This window comes from Oncorhynchus keta, unplaced genomic scaffold (assembly GCF_023373465.1).
Source record: "Oncorhynchus keta strain PuntledgeMale-10-30-2019 unplaced genomic scaffold, Oket_V2 Un_contig_1083_pilon_pilon, whole genome shotgun sequence".
Lineage (NCBI taxonomy): Eukaryota > Metazoa > Chordata > Actinopteri > Salmoniformes > Salmonidae > Oncorhynchus > Oncorhynchus keta.
Genome location: NW_026277222.1, coordinates 275,636 through 296,261, shown reverse-complemented (window position 1 = coordinate 296,261; position 20,626 = coordinate 275,636). Strand labels below are relative to the sequence as shown.

Here is a 20,626-nt window from a genome sequence, read left to right as displayed (position 1 = left end):
GGGCAAAATCATTGGATGTTTTTGGAACTTGTGAATGTAACGCGCCAATGTAAACTCATATTTTGATAAATATGAACTTTATCAAACAAAACATACATGTATTGTGTAACATGAAGTCCTATGAGTGTCATCTGAGGAAGATCATCAAAGGTTAGTGATTAATTTGATCTCTTTGTGCTTTTTGAAACTCCTCTCTTTGGCTGGAAAAATGGCTGTGTTTTTCTGTGGCTTGGTGGTGACCTAACAATTGTTTGTGGTGCTTTCGCTGTAAAGCCTATTTGTAAATCGGACACTGTGGTGGGATTAACAACAAGAATACCATTAAAACGGTATAAAATACATGTATGTTTGAGGAATTTTAATTTAGATTTATTTTGTTTTGAATTTGGCGCCCTGCACTTTCACTGGCTGTTGTCATATCATCCCGTTAACGGGATTGCAGCCATAAGAAGTTGAAATGGTGCTGAAGTAGCAGAGGCAATGCTCCTGTTGTCTTTGTGCGGACTTGCGGTAACTGTGGTTCTAAAGCAGTAGTTGTTGAGTAAACTGTCAAAATCGTTAACTTGCTTGACCATGCTGCAGGTCATAACTTTTTTACATGCAATATTTGCTTCGTGGACTTCACCGGACAGTTGTTGCTCTCCTGTTTTGTGATGAAACAAACGTGTACTTTAATGTATTCCTCCACTGTGTGACTGACTTTTTTTGTCATGGCCTTATTGTATATCACGATGGCGTATGAACGATTGGGTTATAGAGCCAACAACAGTTTATATCAAAACATAGGCTGTAATATTGCTTTTTTTTTACTGGGATTGGCTTACCTAATGATTTTACCCCCGCACCGTTCTAGCCTGGAACTTGACAGCAAGTTCAGTTTACTTGAGTGCCTTGTGCAGTTCCCAGACCTCAACCCAAAAGAGCATCTTTGGGATGAGATTGAACGGGCTGTTCACAGCATGAATGTACCGCCATCCAATCTGCAGCAACTGCGTGATGCCATCATGGACCAACATCCCTGTTGAACGTTTCCGACATCTTGTAGAATGCCCCGAAGAATTCAGGCTGTTTATGGAGGTAAAGGTGGGTCCGACTCAAGTAGTAGATGGGTGTACCTAGTAAACTGTGTACATCCTTTGTCTCTGTGTGTCAGAAACAATAATGCAGTGCATCATTAGGTTATGATTCAACTTGGCACTGCATTATTGTTTCTGACACAGACATGTAGTCGGGTTGAAAAAAGAGAAAACAATGCATTTCCCCCTTACTAGCTCTGACTTAGCTGAGAGTAAGTACATTTTTCCTCAAAGTAGCTATGACTGTGATATGTTATTGTCCCACCAAGCTATCTTAAGATGAATGCACTAACTGTAAGTGACTCTGTTTAATTAAGAATGTCTGCTAAATGACTCAAATGTAAAGGTAAAATAAAAAATAAATTTCATATCTATAGGCTACAATGAGATTTCATGCATTTATCAAAGTCCCATCAGGTAGCCTGATTTCAGATGTGTCAATGTAAAACAGGATTATTACGGAAACGTTCTAATCAAACCGTTATATTCATCGATTGTGGTTAGTCAATCACATTGTGTGAATGTAAACGTTAATAAATAATAAAATGTAATCCATAACTGCAAGCTTAACAGTGCCCTTTATTGTATCAAGAAGATATTTGACAGGAAATACTTTTTGTTTGCAAACATTGCATGTCCATAGACCATTGAATGACATTTCTTAAAACACTTCTCTGATCTAGTTTATAAATGTGACATAACAGACACCTATAACATGCTCCCCACAAAGCGCAGGTGATGTCATTAAACACACAAGAACTGTCTCCTTTCTCTCATACACACACAAAAATCCTCGATTTAGAGGACAGTCACTGGGAATCTCACCAAAGATGACATTTTTGCCTTCAAAGGAGCAAAATAACAGTGATACACCTTTGTAGAATAAGGCATGTGTAAGATGTAATTTGTCTTTAAGTTTTCTCATGTCCTGGATGAACTTACCGTTGCACTTTCAGTTAACACAGTTTCCCAGTGGGACTCATCTGGTCCCATTCCCATTCTAATCCCCCAAACTAAACCGTTAAACTGACAGGGGTGGCATTTTGGACACACTTAAAGAAACAGGTTCGATCATCCATCCTCTAGCGCATACTCAGTGTTAAGACTTAATGGATTGTAGTTCAGTAACAAACTTGCTTCAGTTAAAAAAAAGATGAGGTTATACATCTAATCAATTAATACTGGAACTTTTACAACAAACATTCCCCTGAAAAATATATTATACAAAACATCATAATGACAATGCACTCCCAAAATAAAACAGTGAAAATTGGTGCACGATCCAGTGATGAGAGCAACATAAGACACCAATAAATAGCCAGTGTTCGCATAGTCAGTAGCCTCTGCGTCACGGTAGATAGACATACTCCTTTCCTGACGCCCTGTCCCCAATCTCCCCGCACACGCAGCCCAGGTTCCCTTCCAATTTAAAAAAAAAGCAGAAATATAAAAGCATCTTCTTTATATCATGTCAAAAAAGTACATAAATAAAAAATAAAAAAAAACAGTTCTTGTCATTAGTATAAAAATTGGTAATAAAAAAGGAATCTTCAGTCAGGTCCGATGTTCTTGTCCATTGTCCAATTAAAAGTATTTTTTATTTTGTTTTCATATTGACGAGTTCTTCTGTCCACTCTACTTAAACTGGTTAGGGATAAGTCCCATCTGAGAATGCAAACTCATTGGAGGACTGGAGATGCCCTCTGACCAATCAGACATATTGGAATGTGGAGAGGAGCTGGACCATTGGTCAGGGGATCCGGGGGAGGGAGTTAGAAAGGGGTGGTCAGGCACCTGCAGCTGGTGATTGGGTGTGTTGTCTATTGGGCCGGAATAGCTGTGCTGGGAGGGTGGGGTGAGGAACTGTGTGCCGAGAATCTGGGTCTCCTGGGGGAGGATGGTGTGGATGGGGACCGAGCGACCCACCCCGTTGCCCTGCTGCAGGTCCGAGCCGCTCAGCTCGCTGCTCAGGAAACTCTGGCTCAGGACCTGGCCAGCCGTAGTGGAGTTGGAGTTCTGGTGCTGGAGCTGCGGGTTCTGCCGGGAGTGCATCTGCTGCATGAGGTGGGGCGGCGTGCCCAGATGGCTGGTCTGCAGGCCCTGGTAGCCCATGATCCGGGATAGGGTGGCAGTGGGGACCCCGCGGAGGGGAGCCATCATACTGTGGGACATGGGAAGGCCTTGGTTAAAGCCACCCTGCTGCCCGAGACCCGGGTGTATCCTGGAGTGCCAATCACACTGTCCTCTTCCTCCAGCTCCGCCCATGGCCATAGTGATGGTTCCCTGGCTGCCGGGGCTGGAAACAGGCAGGTGGGATAGGCGGGGAGGGTTCGGATCAAAGGGCATACGCCCCATGTCCTGCCCCTTGCCCATGCCTATCTGACCCACGTGGCTGTCTCCACTGCCTTGCAGGTGGTTGAACGACATGGGCGGAGACTGCTGGAATGGCGATGTCATTGGTGGCGACGCCACGTCGGACAGGTACCCGTGGGGCGACTCCAGGGAGTCGACGGGCGAGAGAACGGCTGAGCTGTCCAGCAGACTGCCCTTCCCGTCCAGGGACTTCTTCTTCCGTATCCTCATATCTTTGCCACCATCCTTCCCTCCAGAGCCTGGCTTGCGGACCTTCTTGCCCGGGGCGGTGGGCTTGAGGCTGCCCAGGTATCCGTTGGGGGAGCACAGAGGAGGAGACAGGTTAGTGGCGCTCAGGGTCCCATTATGGAGCCCTGGGCTCCTCACCAGGTTGTATTCATCGAGCAGACGGATAATGTCATGGTGCATTCGCTCCTGGGCGATGTCCCGGGGAAGCTGGTCCAGGTGGTCGGTGATCTCACGGTTGGCAAAGTGCTCCAGCAGTACCTTGGCCGTCTCATAACTGCCCTCTCTGGCTGCCAGAAAGAGAGGAGTTTCCTCCTAGAGAGACAGCAAACAGTGTGTTTTTACATTCGATTGTGATTATTCTTCGATCCCTTGAACAATGGTGGCATTTACTGGAATGGCATTGCACCACAATGAGCGTTTAGTATTTTTTTCCAACATTTCCAAATACACCATTGAGCATATAACAATCACACACAACTACACAAGTTGACAAATAGTAGTTTCACTAGTGTGTCAAATAGTGTGATATGTAAGAGCCATGTTTGTGTTATCCATGTTTTTCACCTTATTGTTCTGCATGTCTTTGTTGGCGCCATTCTTCAACAACACCATGGCAGCATCCACGTTGTTGACAGCTGAAGCCCAATGAAGGGCAGATTTACCTGGATGAGAAATTAAAATAAATAAAAGGATGGATCATTTAATGCAAAAGCATATAACCTGCACATTCCTAGACCATGAGGGCCATAGTCCATGAAGATGGGTCAGCCGGTTGACCTTTTGTGACTAGGGGGCAGTATTTTCATTTTTGGAAAAATAACATTTCCGTAGTAAACGGGATATTTTGTCAGGACAAGATGCTATAATTGATTAGGATAGAAAACACTAAAGTTTCCAAAACTGTAAAAATATTGTCTGTGAGTATAACAGAACTGATTTTGCTCCTACTCTTATTTAGAAGCCTGTGTTCCAGTCCCTATTGAGCAGTGAATATTATTTTTCTATTCCCTAATGTGTCTAGTGTCATAGTTTTTGAAAAACACCTTGAGGATTGATTATAAACAACGTTTGCCATGTTTCTAGATATTTGAAAAACACCTTGAGGATTGATTATAAACAACGGATGTTTCTAATATTGGAATATTTTTCGCCGTTTTCGTGACTGCAATTTCCGGGCGATTTCTCAGTCAAACGTGAAGAACAAACGGAGCTATTTCGCCTACAAAAATAATATTTTGGGGAAAAAGGAACATTTGCTATCTAACTGGGAGTCTCGTGAGTGAAAACATCCGAAGCTCATCAAAGGTAAACGATTTAATTTGATTGCTTTTCTGATTTCCGTGACCAAGCTACCTGCTGCTGGCTGGACAAAACGCTATGCTAGGCTATCGATAAACTTATACAAATGCTTGTCTAGCTTTGGCTGTAAAGCATATTTTGAAAATCTGAGATGACAGGGTGATTAACAAAAGGCTAAGCTGTGTCTCAATATATTTGTGACATTTGTGATTTTTAGGAATAGGAATATTTTCTAGGAATATTTATGTCCGTTGCATTATGCTAATTAGTGTCAGATGATGACAATGGTCCCGTTCACGGGATGGGGTGTCACTAGAGGTTAAGGGCAAATCTCAAATTACACCCATTCCTTAGTACATTGTGTGGGAGATATGATGTGACCAGAACCAAAGTAAATTCAGTGTAACACAGAACCCAAACCGGCTGCGCGCGTGCGCCATCGTGCATAAGTGTATTCCACCAAACGCGATCACGACATGCAGGTTAAAATATTCAAACAAACTTTGAACCAATTATATTAGTTTGGGGACAGGTCGAAAAACAAAACATTTATGGCAATTTAGCTAGCTAGCTTGCACTTTCTAGCTAATTTGTCCTATTTAGATAGCTTGCTGTTAGCTATTTGTCCTGGGATATAAACATTGAGTTGTTATTTTACCTGAAATGCACAAGGTCCTCAACTCCACAAATTATTCCACACATAACTGAATCGTTTCTAGTCATTTCTCATCATTCCAGGCTTTTTCTTCTCTTGACCTTCTATTGCGATTGGCAACTTTCATAAATTAGGTGCATTACCACCACTGACCTCATCTTCAGTCACCCACGTGGGTATAACCAATGAGGAGATGGCACGTGGGTACCTGCTTCTATAAAACAATGATGAGATGGGAGAGGCAGGACTTGCAGCGCAATCTGCATCACAAATAGAACTGACTTCTATTTTAGCCCTTGGCGACGCAGACGTCCGTTGGCGCGTGCAGTGTGGGTGCAATAATTGAATAATATAGATTTCTACATTTATTTTGCAACACTCGCGTCACAGTGTGGTCAGCCTGTAACCTACCAAAGTCATCGATGGCGTTGGCATCAGCATGGCAGTTGATAAGCTCATCCACCATGCCTTCCACAGCCAATCGGGCAGCCAGGATCAGAGGAGTTGTTCCATCATGCATGCGGGCGTCAAGATCAGTTGCCCGGTTCCGGATCAGAATCTGAACGAAAAGACAGACACCTTTAGTCAACAGGCTAAATCTGAGAGCAAAGTCCAAATGCTTAACTGGTAATAGGGAATGCTACATATGGCATTGTGTATATAATAGCATTTTCAATTCACGGAAATTCACAGTTTTGCACATGCTATAGAAAAGCATTTTGATAGTCCACAAATGAAAAGTGGCATATAAAATGAATGTATTTACTATTTCAGAGTAGCACTATGCTAAGTATGTAGCACTACTAGAGTACTGTAGTAGTATAGAGAACTCTGGTACCTGGAAGACTCCCTGTGCGTCTGCAGCGACAGCGGCATGCAGTGGAGTGCGCCCCATGTTGTCCTGGACATTGGCGTCGGCGGTGGACTCCAGCAGTCGCTTGGCGGCGTCGGAACGGGCGTAGCGGGCGGCCAGGTGAAGAGCGGTCTCGCCTGTGCGGTCCGTCTGGTTGTGCAGGTTGGCGCCCTGGTAGATGAAGTCAGAGATGATCTCAGCCGAAGGGTCCTCCTCCTCCTCACTGTTCCCCGTCTCCAAGCCTCCCCCGCTGCACGATGCGATCATTAGAGGAGTGAAACCATCTGAGAGATGGGAATTAGATAGAGAGAAAAAAAACACATTAGGACAAAGGGCAAATACTGAGTGGCACTCCAGTCTCCTTTTCACCTCACTTAACACCCGATTTACTTAACAATAGGTGGGCATGGGGGTGTGGGCCTTTGCTCTTTTGTTTTAGTAATTGCTCCTCAAACAAGGGGGGAGGCCAATATCATCACAAATTCCCATCAGACCAACTCATTGAATGCCCTACTCCTTAAAGTTTGCAGTTGTGTCTAACAAACATTTTTCTCATAACATATTTATTTACCCTTTAGTGTGTGCACTTTCAATTTATTTATACGTGGGATATCCCATTTAAACAGGATTAAACATTTTTTGTATCACTGGAGGACATCTTTAATGTTACTTCTAAACAAGTCATGTGACAGGGGGGTATGACAGACACTATATATTTTTATTTTATTTGATTTATTTCACCTTTATTTAACCAGGTAGGCAAGTTGAGAACAAGTTATCATTTACAATTGCGACTTGGCCAAGATAAAGCATATAGTGTCACTAGTGTCACATATAGGCCCCCTACGTCCTCTACGTCCATCAGCTCAATGTAATTGAAGAATCCATAGAATCTAACCACTTCTGGGAAAATTGGAAAACTCCAAAACAAACAACAACATGAAGAGTTATCTATCCAAAACAGAGATGTATGGATAAACCACTTCTCCAATATTTTTGGCTCAATAAAAAGGAACAAACAGCAAAAACATATACATTATCAAATAAAAATCTTAGAATCAACTATTAAAGACTACACTGGATTCTCCAATTACATTGAATGAACTACAGGACAAAAATATACAAACCCTCCAACCCCAAAAGGCCTGTGGGGTTGATTGTATCCTAAATGAAATGATAAAATATACAGACCACAAATTCCAATTGGCTATACTTAAACTCTTTAACATCATCCTCAGCTCTGGCATATTCCCCAATATTCGGAACCAGGACTGATCACCCCAATCCACATAAAAGGGGAGACAAACTACCGTGGGATATGCGTCAACAGCAACCTTGGGAAAATCCTCTGCATTATCATTAACAGCAGACTCATACATTTCCTCAGCAAAAAATGTACTGAGCAAATGTACTGAGCAAATGTCAAATGGGATTTTTACCAAATTACCGTACGACAGACCATGTGTTCACCCTGCACACCCTAATTGACAAACAAACCAAAATAAAGGCAAAGTCACGCAGATGAGCAGGGACCCTGTGCATCTTCTTTTAGTGTTTTTCAGAGTCATTGGAAACGCCTCTTTAGTGCCCTAAGTTTTCATAACATAATTGCCTACCGTCTGTAAGTTGTTAGTGTCTTAACGACTGTTCTACAGGTGCATGTTCATTAATTGTTTATGGTTCATTGAGCAAGCATGGAAAACAGTGTTTAAACCCTTTACAATGAAGATCTGTGAAGTTATTTGGATTTTTACTAATTATCTTTGAAAGACGGGGTCCTGAAAAAGGGGTGTTTCTTTTTTTGCTGAGTTAATTTCCCTCAGATTTCCCCCTATATTTATGTTTATTTATTTTCCCTATTGTACTTTAACTATTTGCATATCATTACAACGCTGTATATATTCCGAATACGACATTTTAAATGTCTTTATTGTTTTGGAACTTTTGAAAGTGTAATGTTTATACTGTTAATTTTTTATTTCACTTTTGTTAATGATCTATTTCACTTGCTTTGGCAATGTAAACATATGTTTCCCATGCCAATAAATCCCATAAATTGAATCGAGAGACAGAGAGAGGAGAGAAAAGGGAGTGAATGTATACAGTACCATTCAAAAGTTTGGACACACCTACTAATTCAAGGGTTTTGAAAAAACACATGGACTCATGTAGTAACCAAAAAAAGTATTAAACAAATCAAAATATATTTTATATTTTGAGATTCTTCAAAGAAGTCACCCTTTGCCTTGATGACAGCTTTGCACATTCTTGGAATTTTCTCAACCAGCTTCACCTGGAATGCTTTTCCAACAGTATTGAAGGAGTTCCCACATATGCTGAGCATGTGTTGGCTGCTCTTCCTTCACTCTGCAGTCCAACTCATCCCAAACCATCTCAATTGGGTTGAGGTCGGGTGATTGTGGAGGCCAGGTCATCTGATGAAGCACTCCATCACGGTCCTTGGTCAAATAGCCCTTACACAGGCTGGAAGTGTGTTGGGTCATTGTCCTGTTGAAAAACAAATGATGGGATGGCATATCGCTACAGAATGCTGTGGTAGCCATGTTGGTTAAGTGTGCTTTGAATTCTAAATAAATCACTGACAGTGTCACCAGCAAAGCATCCCCACACCATCACACCTCCTCCTCCATGCTTCACGGTGGAACTACACATGTGGAGAGATCATCCATTCACCTACTCTGTGGCTCACAAAGACACAGCGGTTGGAACCAAATATCTCAAATTTGGACTCTAGACCAAAGGACAGATTTCCACAGGTCTAATGTCCATTGATCGTGTTTCTTGGCGCAAGCAAGTCTCTTGTTCTTATTGATGTCCTTCAGTAGTGTTTCTTTGCAGCAATTCAACCATGAAGGCCTGATTGACGCAGTCCCCTCTAAACAGTTGATGTCGAGATGTGTCTGTTACTTGAACTCTGTGAAGCATTTATTTGGGCTGCAATTTCTAAAGCTGGTCACTCTAGTGAACTTATCCTTTGCAGCAGAGGTAACTCTGGGTCTATCTTTCCTATGGCGGTCCTCATGAGAGCCAGTTTTAATAGCGCTTGATGGATTTTGCAACTGAAATTGAAGAAACTTTAAAAGTTTAACCAAATAGAGTCTGCTGAATCTGCTGTATTCCACTCCTACCTTGTCACAACACAACTGATTGGCTCAAACGCATTAAGGAAATAATTTCCAAAAATGTACTTTTAACAAGGCACACCTGTTAATTGAAATGCATTCCAGGTGACTACCCCATAAAACTGGTTGAGAGAATGCCAAGAGTGTGCAAAGCTGTCATCAAGGCAAAGGGTGGCAACTTTGAAGAATCTCAAATATATTTTGATTTGTTTAACACTTTTTTGGTTACTACATGATTCCATGTGTGTTATTTCATAGTTTTGATGTTTTCACTATTATTATATAGTAAAAATAAAGAAAAACCCTGGAATGAGTAGATGTGTCAAAACTTTTGACTGGTACTGTATATAGAGATAAAAAAGAGCAGAGGGAGATCCTCACACACCTGGGCCTCGGACATTGACGTCCATGCAGTCATTCTCGATCTCTCCCTGGGGAGGCGTGGGGGCGATGGAAGGGATCCGCAGGTCAGCCGCGTCCAGGTGTTGCTGGGTCCACTGTCTGTGGTCAGTGCGGTCATCTAGGTCCAACACGGCCTGCTCCTCAAACTAACACAGAGACAAACATGGTCCATCAACTATCGTAACAAAATATATATATTTTTTAACGAATACAGGACAACACAATCTCTGTGACCACACAATACACATTATGTAGGCAAAGGAAATTATGTGTTTATGTATTTAACATTTCCAGATGTGTACACAATTTTATACATTTAGTGGTTGTACATGGTCTGTGTAGGCTTCAGATGCTCTCTTACCCTAAAGCGTCTCGAGTCTGGCTCCTCCTCTCCCCACAATCCATTCTGGCTGTCGTCCATCAGAGAAATGTCCAATATGTTCTTCAGTGGCCTGATGGACATAGAAAAGACAAGTTAGATAGCCACACATGAAAACACACACACACACGCGCGCACACACGCAAACACACAAACACACACATACTTGAGTCCCACAGAGTCCTCTCCTACGGGCTCTCTGCGTTTCTTCTTGCTGGGCTCAGAAACTTTGAAGCCCTCAGGGAACCAGAGCTGTCCGTGCTCCCGTCGGCGTTTACGTGACACCAGCACCCCCAGGCAGATGAAGCCCAGTACAGCCAGCCCCAGGAACACCACGTACATTGGATATAGCTCAGAGGATGCAGGGGTGGGCTGCACACCTGGGAGAGAGGGGCAGGGAGAGTACAGCATGTCAGAATGGGGACAACTGTTGTACTATGCATGTAATTCTTACAGTTGATGTCACTGTATCACAATTCCAGTGGGTCAGAAGTTTACATACACTAAGTTGACTGTGCCTTTAAACAGCTTGGAAAATTGCAGAAAATGATGTCATGGCTTCAGAAGCTTCTGATAGGCTAATTGACATAATTTGAGTCAATTGGAGGTGTACCTGTGGATGTATTTCAAAGCCTACCTTCAAACTCATGGCCTCTTTGCTTGACAACATGGGAAAATCAAAGAAAAATAGCCAAGTCCTCAGAATTGTTTGTTGTTGACCTCCACAAGTCTAGTTCACCCTTGGGAGAAATTTCCAAACGCCTGAAGGTACCATGTTCATCTGTACAAACAATATTACGCAAGTATAAACACCATGGGAGCACGCAGCCATCATACCGCTCAGGATGGAGATGCGTTCTGTCTCCTAGAGATGAACGTACTGTGGTGGGAAAAGTGCAAATCAATCCCAGAACAACAGCAAAGGACCTTGTGAAGATGCTGGAGGAAACAGGTACAAAATAATCTATATTCACAGTAAAACGAGTCCTATATATTGACATAACCTGAAAGGCCGCTCAGCAAGGAAGAAGCCACTGCTTCAAAACCGCCATTAAAAAAGACAGACTACGGTTTGCAACTGCACATGGGGACAAAGATCGTACTTTTTGGAGAAATGTCCTCGGGTCTGATGAAACAAAAATAGAACCGTTTGGCCATAATGACCATCATTATGTTTGAAGGGGGAGGCTTGCAAGCCGAAGAACACTATCCCAACTGTGAAGCACGGTGGTGGTAGCATCATGTTGTGGGGGTGCTCTGCTGCAGGAGGGACTGGTGCACTTCACAAAATAGATGGCATCATGAGGCAGTAAAATGATGTGGATATATTGAAGCAACATCTCAAGACATCAGTCAAGAAGTAAAAGCTTGGTCGCAAATGGGTCTTCCAAATGGACAATGACCCCAAGCATACTTCCAAAGTTGTGGCAAAATGGCTTAAGGACAACAAAGTAAAGGTATTGGAGTGGCCATCACAAAGCCTACAAGGAGGCCTACAAACCTGACTCAGTTACACCAGCTCTTTCAGGAGGAATGGGCCAAAATCCACCCAACTTATCGTGGGTAGCTTGCGGAAGGCTTCCCGAAACGTTTGACCCAAGTTAAACAATGTAAAGGCAATGCTACCAAATACTAATTGAGTGTATGTAAACTTCTGACCCACTGGGAATGTGATGAAAGAAATAAAAGCTCAAATAAATCACTTTCTCTACTATTATTCTGACAATTCACATTCTTAAAATAAAGTGGTGATACTAACACTAAGACAGGGAATTTTTACTATGATTAAATGTCAGGAATTGTGAAAAACTGTGTTTAAATGTATTTGGCTAAGGTGTATGTAACCTTTCAACTTCAACTGTATGTGCTCTACGTCGGTCTGTGAATATCTGTATATTGGCGGTATGACACACATTTTCCTAATGGATACATATAAAGTCACCATCATCATCTAAATCACAAGCAGTTATTAGCCCATTTTCATAATTTCATAGTCATATTTTATGAAGGAGAGACATTTTTTAATGGAGAGTATTTCAACTTGAGAGACTGTATGTTGGGACTTACTGGTGACTGCCTCGATGTAAGGAACATTGAGGTTCCCGCTGGAGGCCAGCGCTCCCAGGAACGCGGCGACGTCGGTGGCGCTCTGGAAGCATTCCGTGGACTGCTGGTAGCACTGGCGGTTATCAATCTCCAGGTATACCACCGACCTATCAGAGAAGGGGAGTTAATTCAACCAATAATAGGGAAGGAAAGGATTCACTTGACCAATCAGGTCAACTTCTGACTCTCCTCTCAAATATCTAATCTAAGGAAAATTCTTTGGAAAGACTCAACAAGTAATGTCTGGAGTGAGTGAGTGAGAGAGCGAGCGACTGTGGGTGCATTTGTGTGTGCATCATTGAATGCGTGTGACTGAGCAATCAATGTATAACAAAATGAACAAGTGTGTGTACCTACCCTTTGACCTGCATGAGGTCCAATTCTCGGCGCTGGCGGGGCAGGTTCACCATGGACCCCACGCTCTCCTTCACCTGGCCGAGCATGTTGGCTGGCACGACCGCCCAGTCAGGCCAGCTGTCGGTGGAACGCTTCACGTTGTGCTTGGCCAGCTCCTGCTCGCTGCCATAGTAGGGGAACACCATGGGCTCTCCGTTTGCGTCACGCCGGAACACCACGTTGGTGTGCAAAACGCTGCTGAGCTCACGGAGGAACGTGGACAAACCATTTTTTAGCTGCTCGGGGGGGATGTGGACCACAAGGACCAGGTGGCCGTCAGCTAGCTTCTCGGGCATGTTGTTGGCGCAGTCCAGGCCATCCCACTCGCACTCTGCGTTGTTACAGCCTTGGTCGCAGTGGCCGTCCGCGTAGTGGTCCTTACAGTATTGGTCATACAGCGGGCTGGGGAGATTAACATGGTCAATATTAGGATTAGCACTTAAGTTAACTAAAGACAGAGGACTTGGATGAGGTCGCCATGGAGATAGAAAACTAGGTAGGTTAGAAAGGATTACTTGCATAGGTAGACTTGTAAGGAGTTGGAAGGTAGACAATGTTCATTATTCTTACAAACACAACATATCATCCTTCTTACATGGTTTAATATGTTTTAATAATCATCAGAGAGTGAAACAGGTTTGATACTGGGCATAGTGAGATAGTGAGAGTTTGAGATGGAACACAGGATATAGGAATTCGAGCCGGACCGAGACTCACTTGCACTGTCCCTCCTGTCCCTGGCAGTCGAAGCCGTCGTAGAGACACCCAGGGCTTTTGCACTGCTCGTCGCACTTCCCGTCATTGAAGTACCGCCAGCACTGCAGAGCTGCCGAGCAGTTCTGCCATGGGTCATCGAAGTTGAGCGAGCAGTCGCCACCGTCCCAGCCGCAGGCGTGGTTGTTGCACAGCGAGTCACAGATGTGGTTGCCCGCCCACTCGTCGCACTGCGGGATCTCGCAGCTCACCTCTACCTCGGGTGGTGGTGTGATGTCCCGGCCGAACCCACCGGGAAAGGAGTAATCAAGGATGTGGCAGAGCAGGCCATTGAAGTTGTTCGGGCAGCTGCAGTGGAAGAAGGGTGCATCGGAGGTTCTCTGGCAAGTGCCCCCGTTGTAGCAGTGGTTGACGTTGCAGGGGCTGTTCGTGGGAGTCTGGCACTCAGGGCCGGTAAAAGCCGTGGGGCACAAGCAACGAGGGCTCAGGTGGCCAGAGACACAGGTGCCACCATTTCTGCAGTTGAGGCTACCACAGAAGCGTGAGTCGTATTCGCAGGAGGAGCCTGTGTAACCCTGGATAGGCAGAGATCGGTGAGATGAGATTGTACCTTAAAACAGTCTGTTGGTACACACATTTACTTTGCATTGCCAAACCGCTCCCTTTCCACAAAGATATACAAAAAAGAGACTGAAAGTGAATCAAACACATAAATAATGATGCTTAATGAGATTGTGGCTATAAATACATAGGGAACTAGGGGCTGTCCAAATGTCACCCTATTCCCTTTTCTCTATATGGGGAACATGTTGCCATTATGGCCAGGGTGAGGTCCACAGTTTGTTGTCTGGTCAGTGGAGTGTGGCTCAGTTGGTAGAGCAAGGCGCTTGCAATGCCAGGGTTGTAGGTTTGATTTCCACGGTGAGCAGTACAAAAATGTAAGCACTCACTACTGCTCTGGATGAGATTGTCTGTTAAATGACTAAAATGTAAATGTGCTCACCGGTGGGCATTTGCAGATGAATCCGTCAGGGTTGTTACTGGCCACTGCACACATTCCTCCGTTCCTACATGGTCTCCCCTTACAGCCATCAAACACCTTGTCACAGCGCTGGCCTGGAGTTGAGAAGAGAGAGGGAGAACGATGTGTGTTATTTATGTACATTTCAAATGTGTGGACAATGTTTTTTTGCATTGTTGTGTCAATCGGTCATAAACACAGAATAATCCAATTTATTTGAGGTGCGTAGGGTATGGTCAGTACCTGTGTATCCAGTGCGACACTCGCAGCGGTAGCTGTTGCGGAGCTGGACACAGTTGTAGGAGCCTCGCAGGTCGCAGGGGTCCGACAGGCACTCGTTAACATCACCCTCGCAGCGCTCCCCTACGTAGCCAGCGGGGCACATACAGTGGTAGCCCCCCACTCTGTCCACACACTGACCCTTGTTGAAACACTTGGGCTCATTGGTCAGAGGGTCTGTAGAGGGGTTGCAGTCATCCAGGTTGATCTCACAGTGAATGCCTGGGGAAAGGGTGGGTTGAGGATTAGCATTCAGGATTAGACCCATCATTTGTATAATATCAAGTGTATGGACCAGGTTTTCCTTGAGTAGGGTTGCACAATTCTGGAAACTTTCAAGACATTTCCAGATCATCTTGAAATCCAGGTTGGAGGACTCCCGGAATCAGGAGGGAATAAGCAGTAAATACGGAAGAACATGATTACATCTAATTATATGTAATTTAGCATAGAGCTCCACTACTACTGCATTGTTCTACATGACTAATATGCTGCTACTAACTGTTCTGTGCTTGTTTTTCAGTGGTAGACTGTAGACGGATGAGAGCTTCATAGAGATTTTTATGAGATGGCTGGTGTGTGTGTGTGTGCTAATGTGTACCTTGTGTTCCTCTGGGACAGGAGCATTTGTAGGTGTTTATGAGGTCGATGCAGGTGCCCCCGTGCTGACAGGGCTGAGACAGACATTCGTTGATCTCCTTGGAGCAGTTCACCCCATGGTACCCAGGAAGACACTGACAGAGACAAACCGGACCAAAACCATTCAAATACCAGAGAAATTAAGTACTATCTTAAACACGATTCAAGATACCCAGCATTGCTCTACTTTCACACTGTTCTAATATCAAGTGTATGGACCAGGTCTCCCTTGAGTAGGGTTGCAAAAATCTGGAAACTTTCAATAAATTCCCAGATTTTCCCAAAATCGTGGTTGGAGGATTCCGGATTTCCAACCTGGATTTCTGGATAATCTGGGAATTTATTTAAAGTTTCCAGAATTTTGCAACCCTACTCAAGGGAGACCTGGTCCATACACTTGATATAATCAACAGGTGGTTCTAATCCTGATTGCTGATTGATTAAATCCCTATTTCAGCCGGTGTCTGTTCCACAAATTACCACTTGCTAAATCTATGACGTTAAAATGCTTGTCTCATCAACCCAGCCAGGCAATTTATAAACTTGATCTCCACTATAAAAAGCATCTAGACATTATTACACATTTCTTTTAAACCAACATTTTGCTTTCAACAGCAGATATTTGTATAAACATTGCTATCTATCTCTCTAAAATTTGCAACACTGTTTCAATATTGAAATTCAATCTCCTGCTGTCCCATAGTAATGAACATGTCGGAGGTCAGGACGAAACAGACAGGAAGACAGCGTTTCTCAGCCAGTCAAAATCTGGAATCAGCTGGCATCATTTTTATGGATATATACAAATAAATCTATATTGAAAAAAGTAATTTGCAGTCTTTCCAGCTTCAGTTTGAAGTGATTGTATTACTGTAGCTTTGTTGTTGGCTAGCTCCTCTGAACAATAGTGTCCTGACAAATGATCACATTTTCTATGTCAGGCGAAATCATGCCTCATTAGCCGTAGTTGGCTAGCTAGCAAATAAGGGATAAGAACGCTGCCAGCCAGTATGGCAATGGAACATTTAGAACGAACGACTGGGCCACGTCCAAAAATTCAGAACAAAAAGACTGAACGACTGGGTCGCGTCTCTAGCAACCCTAGATTTGTTTTGGGACAACAGTTGAAGTCGGAAGTTTACATACACCTTAACAAAATACATTTAAACTCTGTTTCTTTTTTTACAATTCCTGACATTTAATCCTAGTAAAAAGTCTCTGTTTTAGGTCAGTTAGGATCACCACTTTATTTTAAGAATGTCAAATGTCAGAATAATACTACAGAGAATGATTTATATCAGTTTTGATTTATTTCATCACATTCCCAGTGGGTCAGAAGTGTACATACACTCAATTAGTATTTGGTAGCATTGCCTTTAAATTGTTTAACTTGGGTCAAACGTTTCAGGTGGCCTTCCACAATAAGTTGGGTGAATTTTGGCCCATTCCTCCTGACAGAGCTGGTGTAACTGAGTCAGGTTTGTAGGCCTCCTTGTTAGCACAAGATTTTTCAATTCTGCCCACACTATTTCTATAGGATTGAGGTCAGGGCTTTGTGATGTCCATTCCAATACCTTGACTTTGTTGTCCTTAAACCATTTTGCCACAATTTTGGAAGTATGCTTGGGGGTCATTGTCCATTTGGAAGACGCATTTGCAACCAAGCTTTAACTTCCTGACTGATATCTTGAGATGTTGCTTCAATATATCCACATCATTTTCCTCCCTCATGATGCATTCTATTTTGTGAAGTGCACCAGTCCCTCCTGCAGCAAAGCACCCCCACAACATGATGTTGCCACCCCCGTGCTTCACGGTTGGGATGGTGTTCTTCAGCTTGCAAGCCTCCCCCTTTTTCCTCCAAACAGTTGTTACTATTTTTGTTTCATCAGACCAGAGGACATTTCTCCAAAAAGAACAATCTTTGTCCCCATGTGCAGTTGCAAACCGTAGTCTGGCTTTTTTTAATGGTGGTTTTGGAGCAGTGGCTTCTTCTTTGCTGAGGGGCCTTTCAGGTTACGTCGATATAGGACTCGTTTTACTGTGGATATATATACACATTTGTACAAGTTTCCTCCAGCATCCTCACAAGGTCCTTTGCTGTTGTTCAGGGATTGATTTGCACTTTTTGCACCAACGTACATTCATCTCAAGGAGACAGAACGCGTCTCCTGCCTGAACGGTATGACGGCTGTGTGGTCCCATGGTGTTTATACTTGCGTGCTATTGTTTGTATAGATGAACGTGGTGCCTTCAGGCGTTTGGAAATTGCCCTCAAGGATGAACCAGACTTGTGGAGGTCCACAATTTTTTTTCTGAGGTCTTGGCTGATTTATTTAGATTTTCCCATGATGTCAAGCAAAGAAGCACTGAGTTTGAAGGTAGGCCTTGAAATACATCCACAGGTACACCTCCACTTGACTCAAATAATGTCAATTAGCCAGAAGCTTGTAAAGCCATGACATAATTTTCTGGAATTTTCCAAGCGGTTTAAAGGCATGGTCAACTAAACTTCTGACCCACTGGAATTGTGATACAGTGAATTCTGTAAATAATTTTTGGAAAAATGACTTGTAACATGCAGAAAGTAGATGTCCTAGCCGACTTGCCAAACTATAGTTTGTTAACAAGACATTTGTGGAGTGGTTGAAAAACACGTTTTAATGACTCCAATCTAAGTGTATGTAAACTTCCGACTTCAACTGTATATCTTGTGAAAGGATGAAATAACGGTTTTATCTTGAATTTTGACACCCTACCACCCTTGATAGAAAGAGAGATTATACTGTCGCACACCAAGTGGCGGAGCTGTCGTTTTTGTTGTGCATGGAATTACGGAGTGGGCATTTAACTGTATAAATTAATGATAACAAATGAATAATAATTGATGTTTGTGTTGATTCATATTTGCTAACTAGAGCATATATACCTCACAACTGTACCCTCCCAGGTAGTCTGTGCAGGTGGCACCGTTCTGGCAAGGGTTGGGGGAGCACTCGTCCACCTGTTCCTGGCAGTAGCTTCCCATGTAGCCCGCCTGGCAGCGGCAGTAGTGGGTGTTGCCAGCATCCAGACACTGGCCTGAGTTACGACATAGGTGAGCCACCTCCACACCTTCAGACAAGAGGGGGGGTGGGGGGGATATTAGCTATACAGTAACATATATACACTCACACAGCATACAAAACACACACAAACATGCTCTTACCATCCCCTAACCATCCTGTATTGGTCAATTTTACATGCAAAATTGGATCTTTGTCTGCTTGGCCTAGAGATGGTCATACAGTGTGTGTGCTCAGAACAATTTGTGCTCCGTCTCGCCTAAATTAACGGTCTAATAGTTACAAATGTCTTCAGAAAGTATTCGTACTCCTTGACTTATTCCACATTTTGTTGTGTGAATAACACACACACACACACACACACACACACACACACACACACACCACACACACACTAGTGGTTAGAGTGTTGCACTAGTAACCGAAAGGTTGCAAGTTCAAATCCCTGAGCTGACAAGGTACAAATCTGTCATTCTGCCCCTGAACAGGCAGTTAACCCATTGTTCCTAGGCAGTCATTGAAAATAAGAATTTGTTCTTAACTGACTTGCCTAGTTAAATAATGGAAAAAAAATCTACACACAATACACTAAAAATGTTATGGATTGTTTTGAAAATGAAATACAGAAATATTTAATTTACATAAGTATTCACACCCGAGTCAATATACGTTAGAATTATTTTTGGCAGTAATTACAGCTGTGAGGCTTTCTGGACAAGTCTATAAGAGCTTTGCACACCTGGATTGTACAATATTTGTCCATTATTCTTTTCAAAATACTTCAAGCTCTGTCAAATTGATAATTTCTAGACAACCATTTTCAAGTCTTGCCATAGATTTTCAAGCAGATTTAAGTATAAACTAACTCTGACACTCAGGAACATTCACTGTCTTCTTGGTAAGCAACTCCAGTATAGATTTGGCCTTGTGTTTAGGTTATTGTCTTGCTGAAAGGTGAATGAATTTCCCAGTGTCTGGTGGCAAGGAGACTGAACCAGGTTTTCCTCTAGGATTTTGTCTGTGCTTAGCTCCATTCCATTTATTTTTTGTATCCTGAAAAACTCAGTCTTTAACAGTTACATGCATACCCATAACATTATGCAGCCACCACTATGTTTGAAAATATGGAGAGTGGTACTCAGTAATGTGTTGTATTGGATTTGCCCCAAGCATAAAACGTTATATTCAGCACAAAAAGTTAATTGCTTTGCACATTTTTTTTGTTGCAGTATTACCTTAGTGCCTTGTTGCAAAAACAGGATGCATGTTTTGGAATATTTGTATTCTATACAGGCTTCCTTCTGTTCACTCTGTCAATTGGGTTAGCATTGTGGAGCAACTACAATGTTGTTGATCCATCCTCAGTTTTCTCCTATCGCAGCAATTAAACCCTGTTTTAAAGTCACCATTGGTCTCAAGTTAAAATGCCTGAGCAGTTTTCTTCCACTCTGGCAACTGAGTTAGGAATGACGCTTATATATTTGTCGTGACTGGGTGTAATTGATACACCATCCAAAGTGTAATTCATATCTTCACCATGCTCAAAGGGATATTTAGTGTCTGCTTTATTTTTTTATTTTTTTTAACCCATCTACCAATAGGTACTGTTTCTTGCGAGGCATTGGAAAACCTTCCTGCTCTTTGTGGTTGAATCTGAGGGACCTTACAGATTTGTGAGTATTGTGTCTAGGCCAGTGACCAAACATCTTAATTTAATCAATTTAAAATTCTGTCCAACACAACAACAACAAAAAAGTCCGGGGAAGTGAATATTTTCTACAATTTGAATTGTTTTTACTCTGTGTGCTTTATGTTCACCTTGCTGTTTGGCAGCCACCTCGCAGGAGACACTGGGGACGTCGCAGTAGAGGCCGGTCCATCCGGTCTGACACTGACAGGTGTACGAGGAGCCCTGCTGCCAACATGAGCCTCCATTCTTACAGGGAGATGAGTCACACCACCGTACCAGGTTCTGCAAGCAGAGCAGGAACACATTAA

The 20,626-nt window shown here is 43.0% G+C and overlaps 1 protein-coding gene across 1 annotated transcript in view; it reads right to left on the bottom strand.

Moving 5' to 3' along the window:
* Positions 1–1,635: 1,635 nt before the first annotated feature.
* LOC118387803 (neurogenic locus notch homolog protein 1-like) overlaps positions 1,636–20,626 on the bottom strand; it is a 58,249-nt gene continuing 39,258 nt past the window's right edge. Inside the window, exons 20-34 of the mRNA XM_035776523.1 lie at positions 20,447–20,600; positions 18,493–18,677; positions 15,526–15,658; positions 14,889–15,146; positions 14,628–14,740; positions 13,628–14,199; positions 12,872–13,312; positions 12,476–12,621; positions 10,575–10,788; positions 10,391–10,481; positions 10,013–10,175; positions 6,470–6,768; positions 6,043–6,190; positions 4,242–4,339; positions 1,636–3,989 (exon numbers count right to left, since the gene is read on the bottom strand). Of these exons, the coding sequence (XP_035632416.1) occupies positions 2,712–3,989; positions 4,242–4,339; positions 6,043–6,190; positions 6,470–6,768; positions 10,013–10,175; positions 10,391–10,481; positions 10,575–10,788; positions 12,476–12,621; positions 12,872–13,312; positions 13,628–14,199; positions 14,628–14,740; positions 14,889–15,146; positions 15,526–15,658; positions 18,493–18,677; positions 20,447–20,600 (4,293 nt within the window). The 3' untranslated portion in view covers positions 1,636–2,711. The remainder of the gene's footprint in view (positions 3,990–4,241; positions 4,340–6,042; positions 6,191–6,469; positions 6,769–10,012; positions 10,176–10,390; positions 10,482–10,574; positions 10,789–12,475; positions 12,622–12,871; positions 13,313–13,627; positions 14,200–14,627; positions 14,741–14,888; positions 15,147–15,525; positions 15,659–18,492; positions 18,678–20,446; positions 20,601–20,626) is intronic.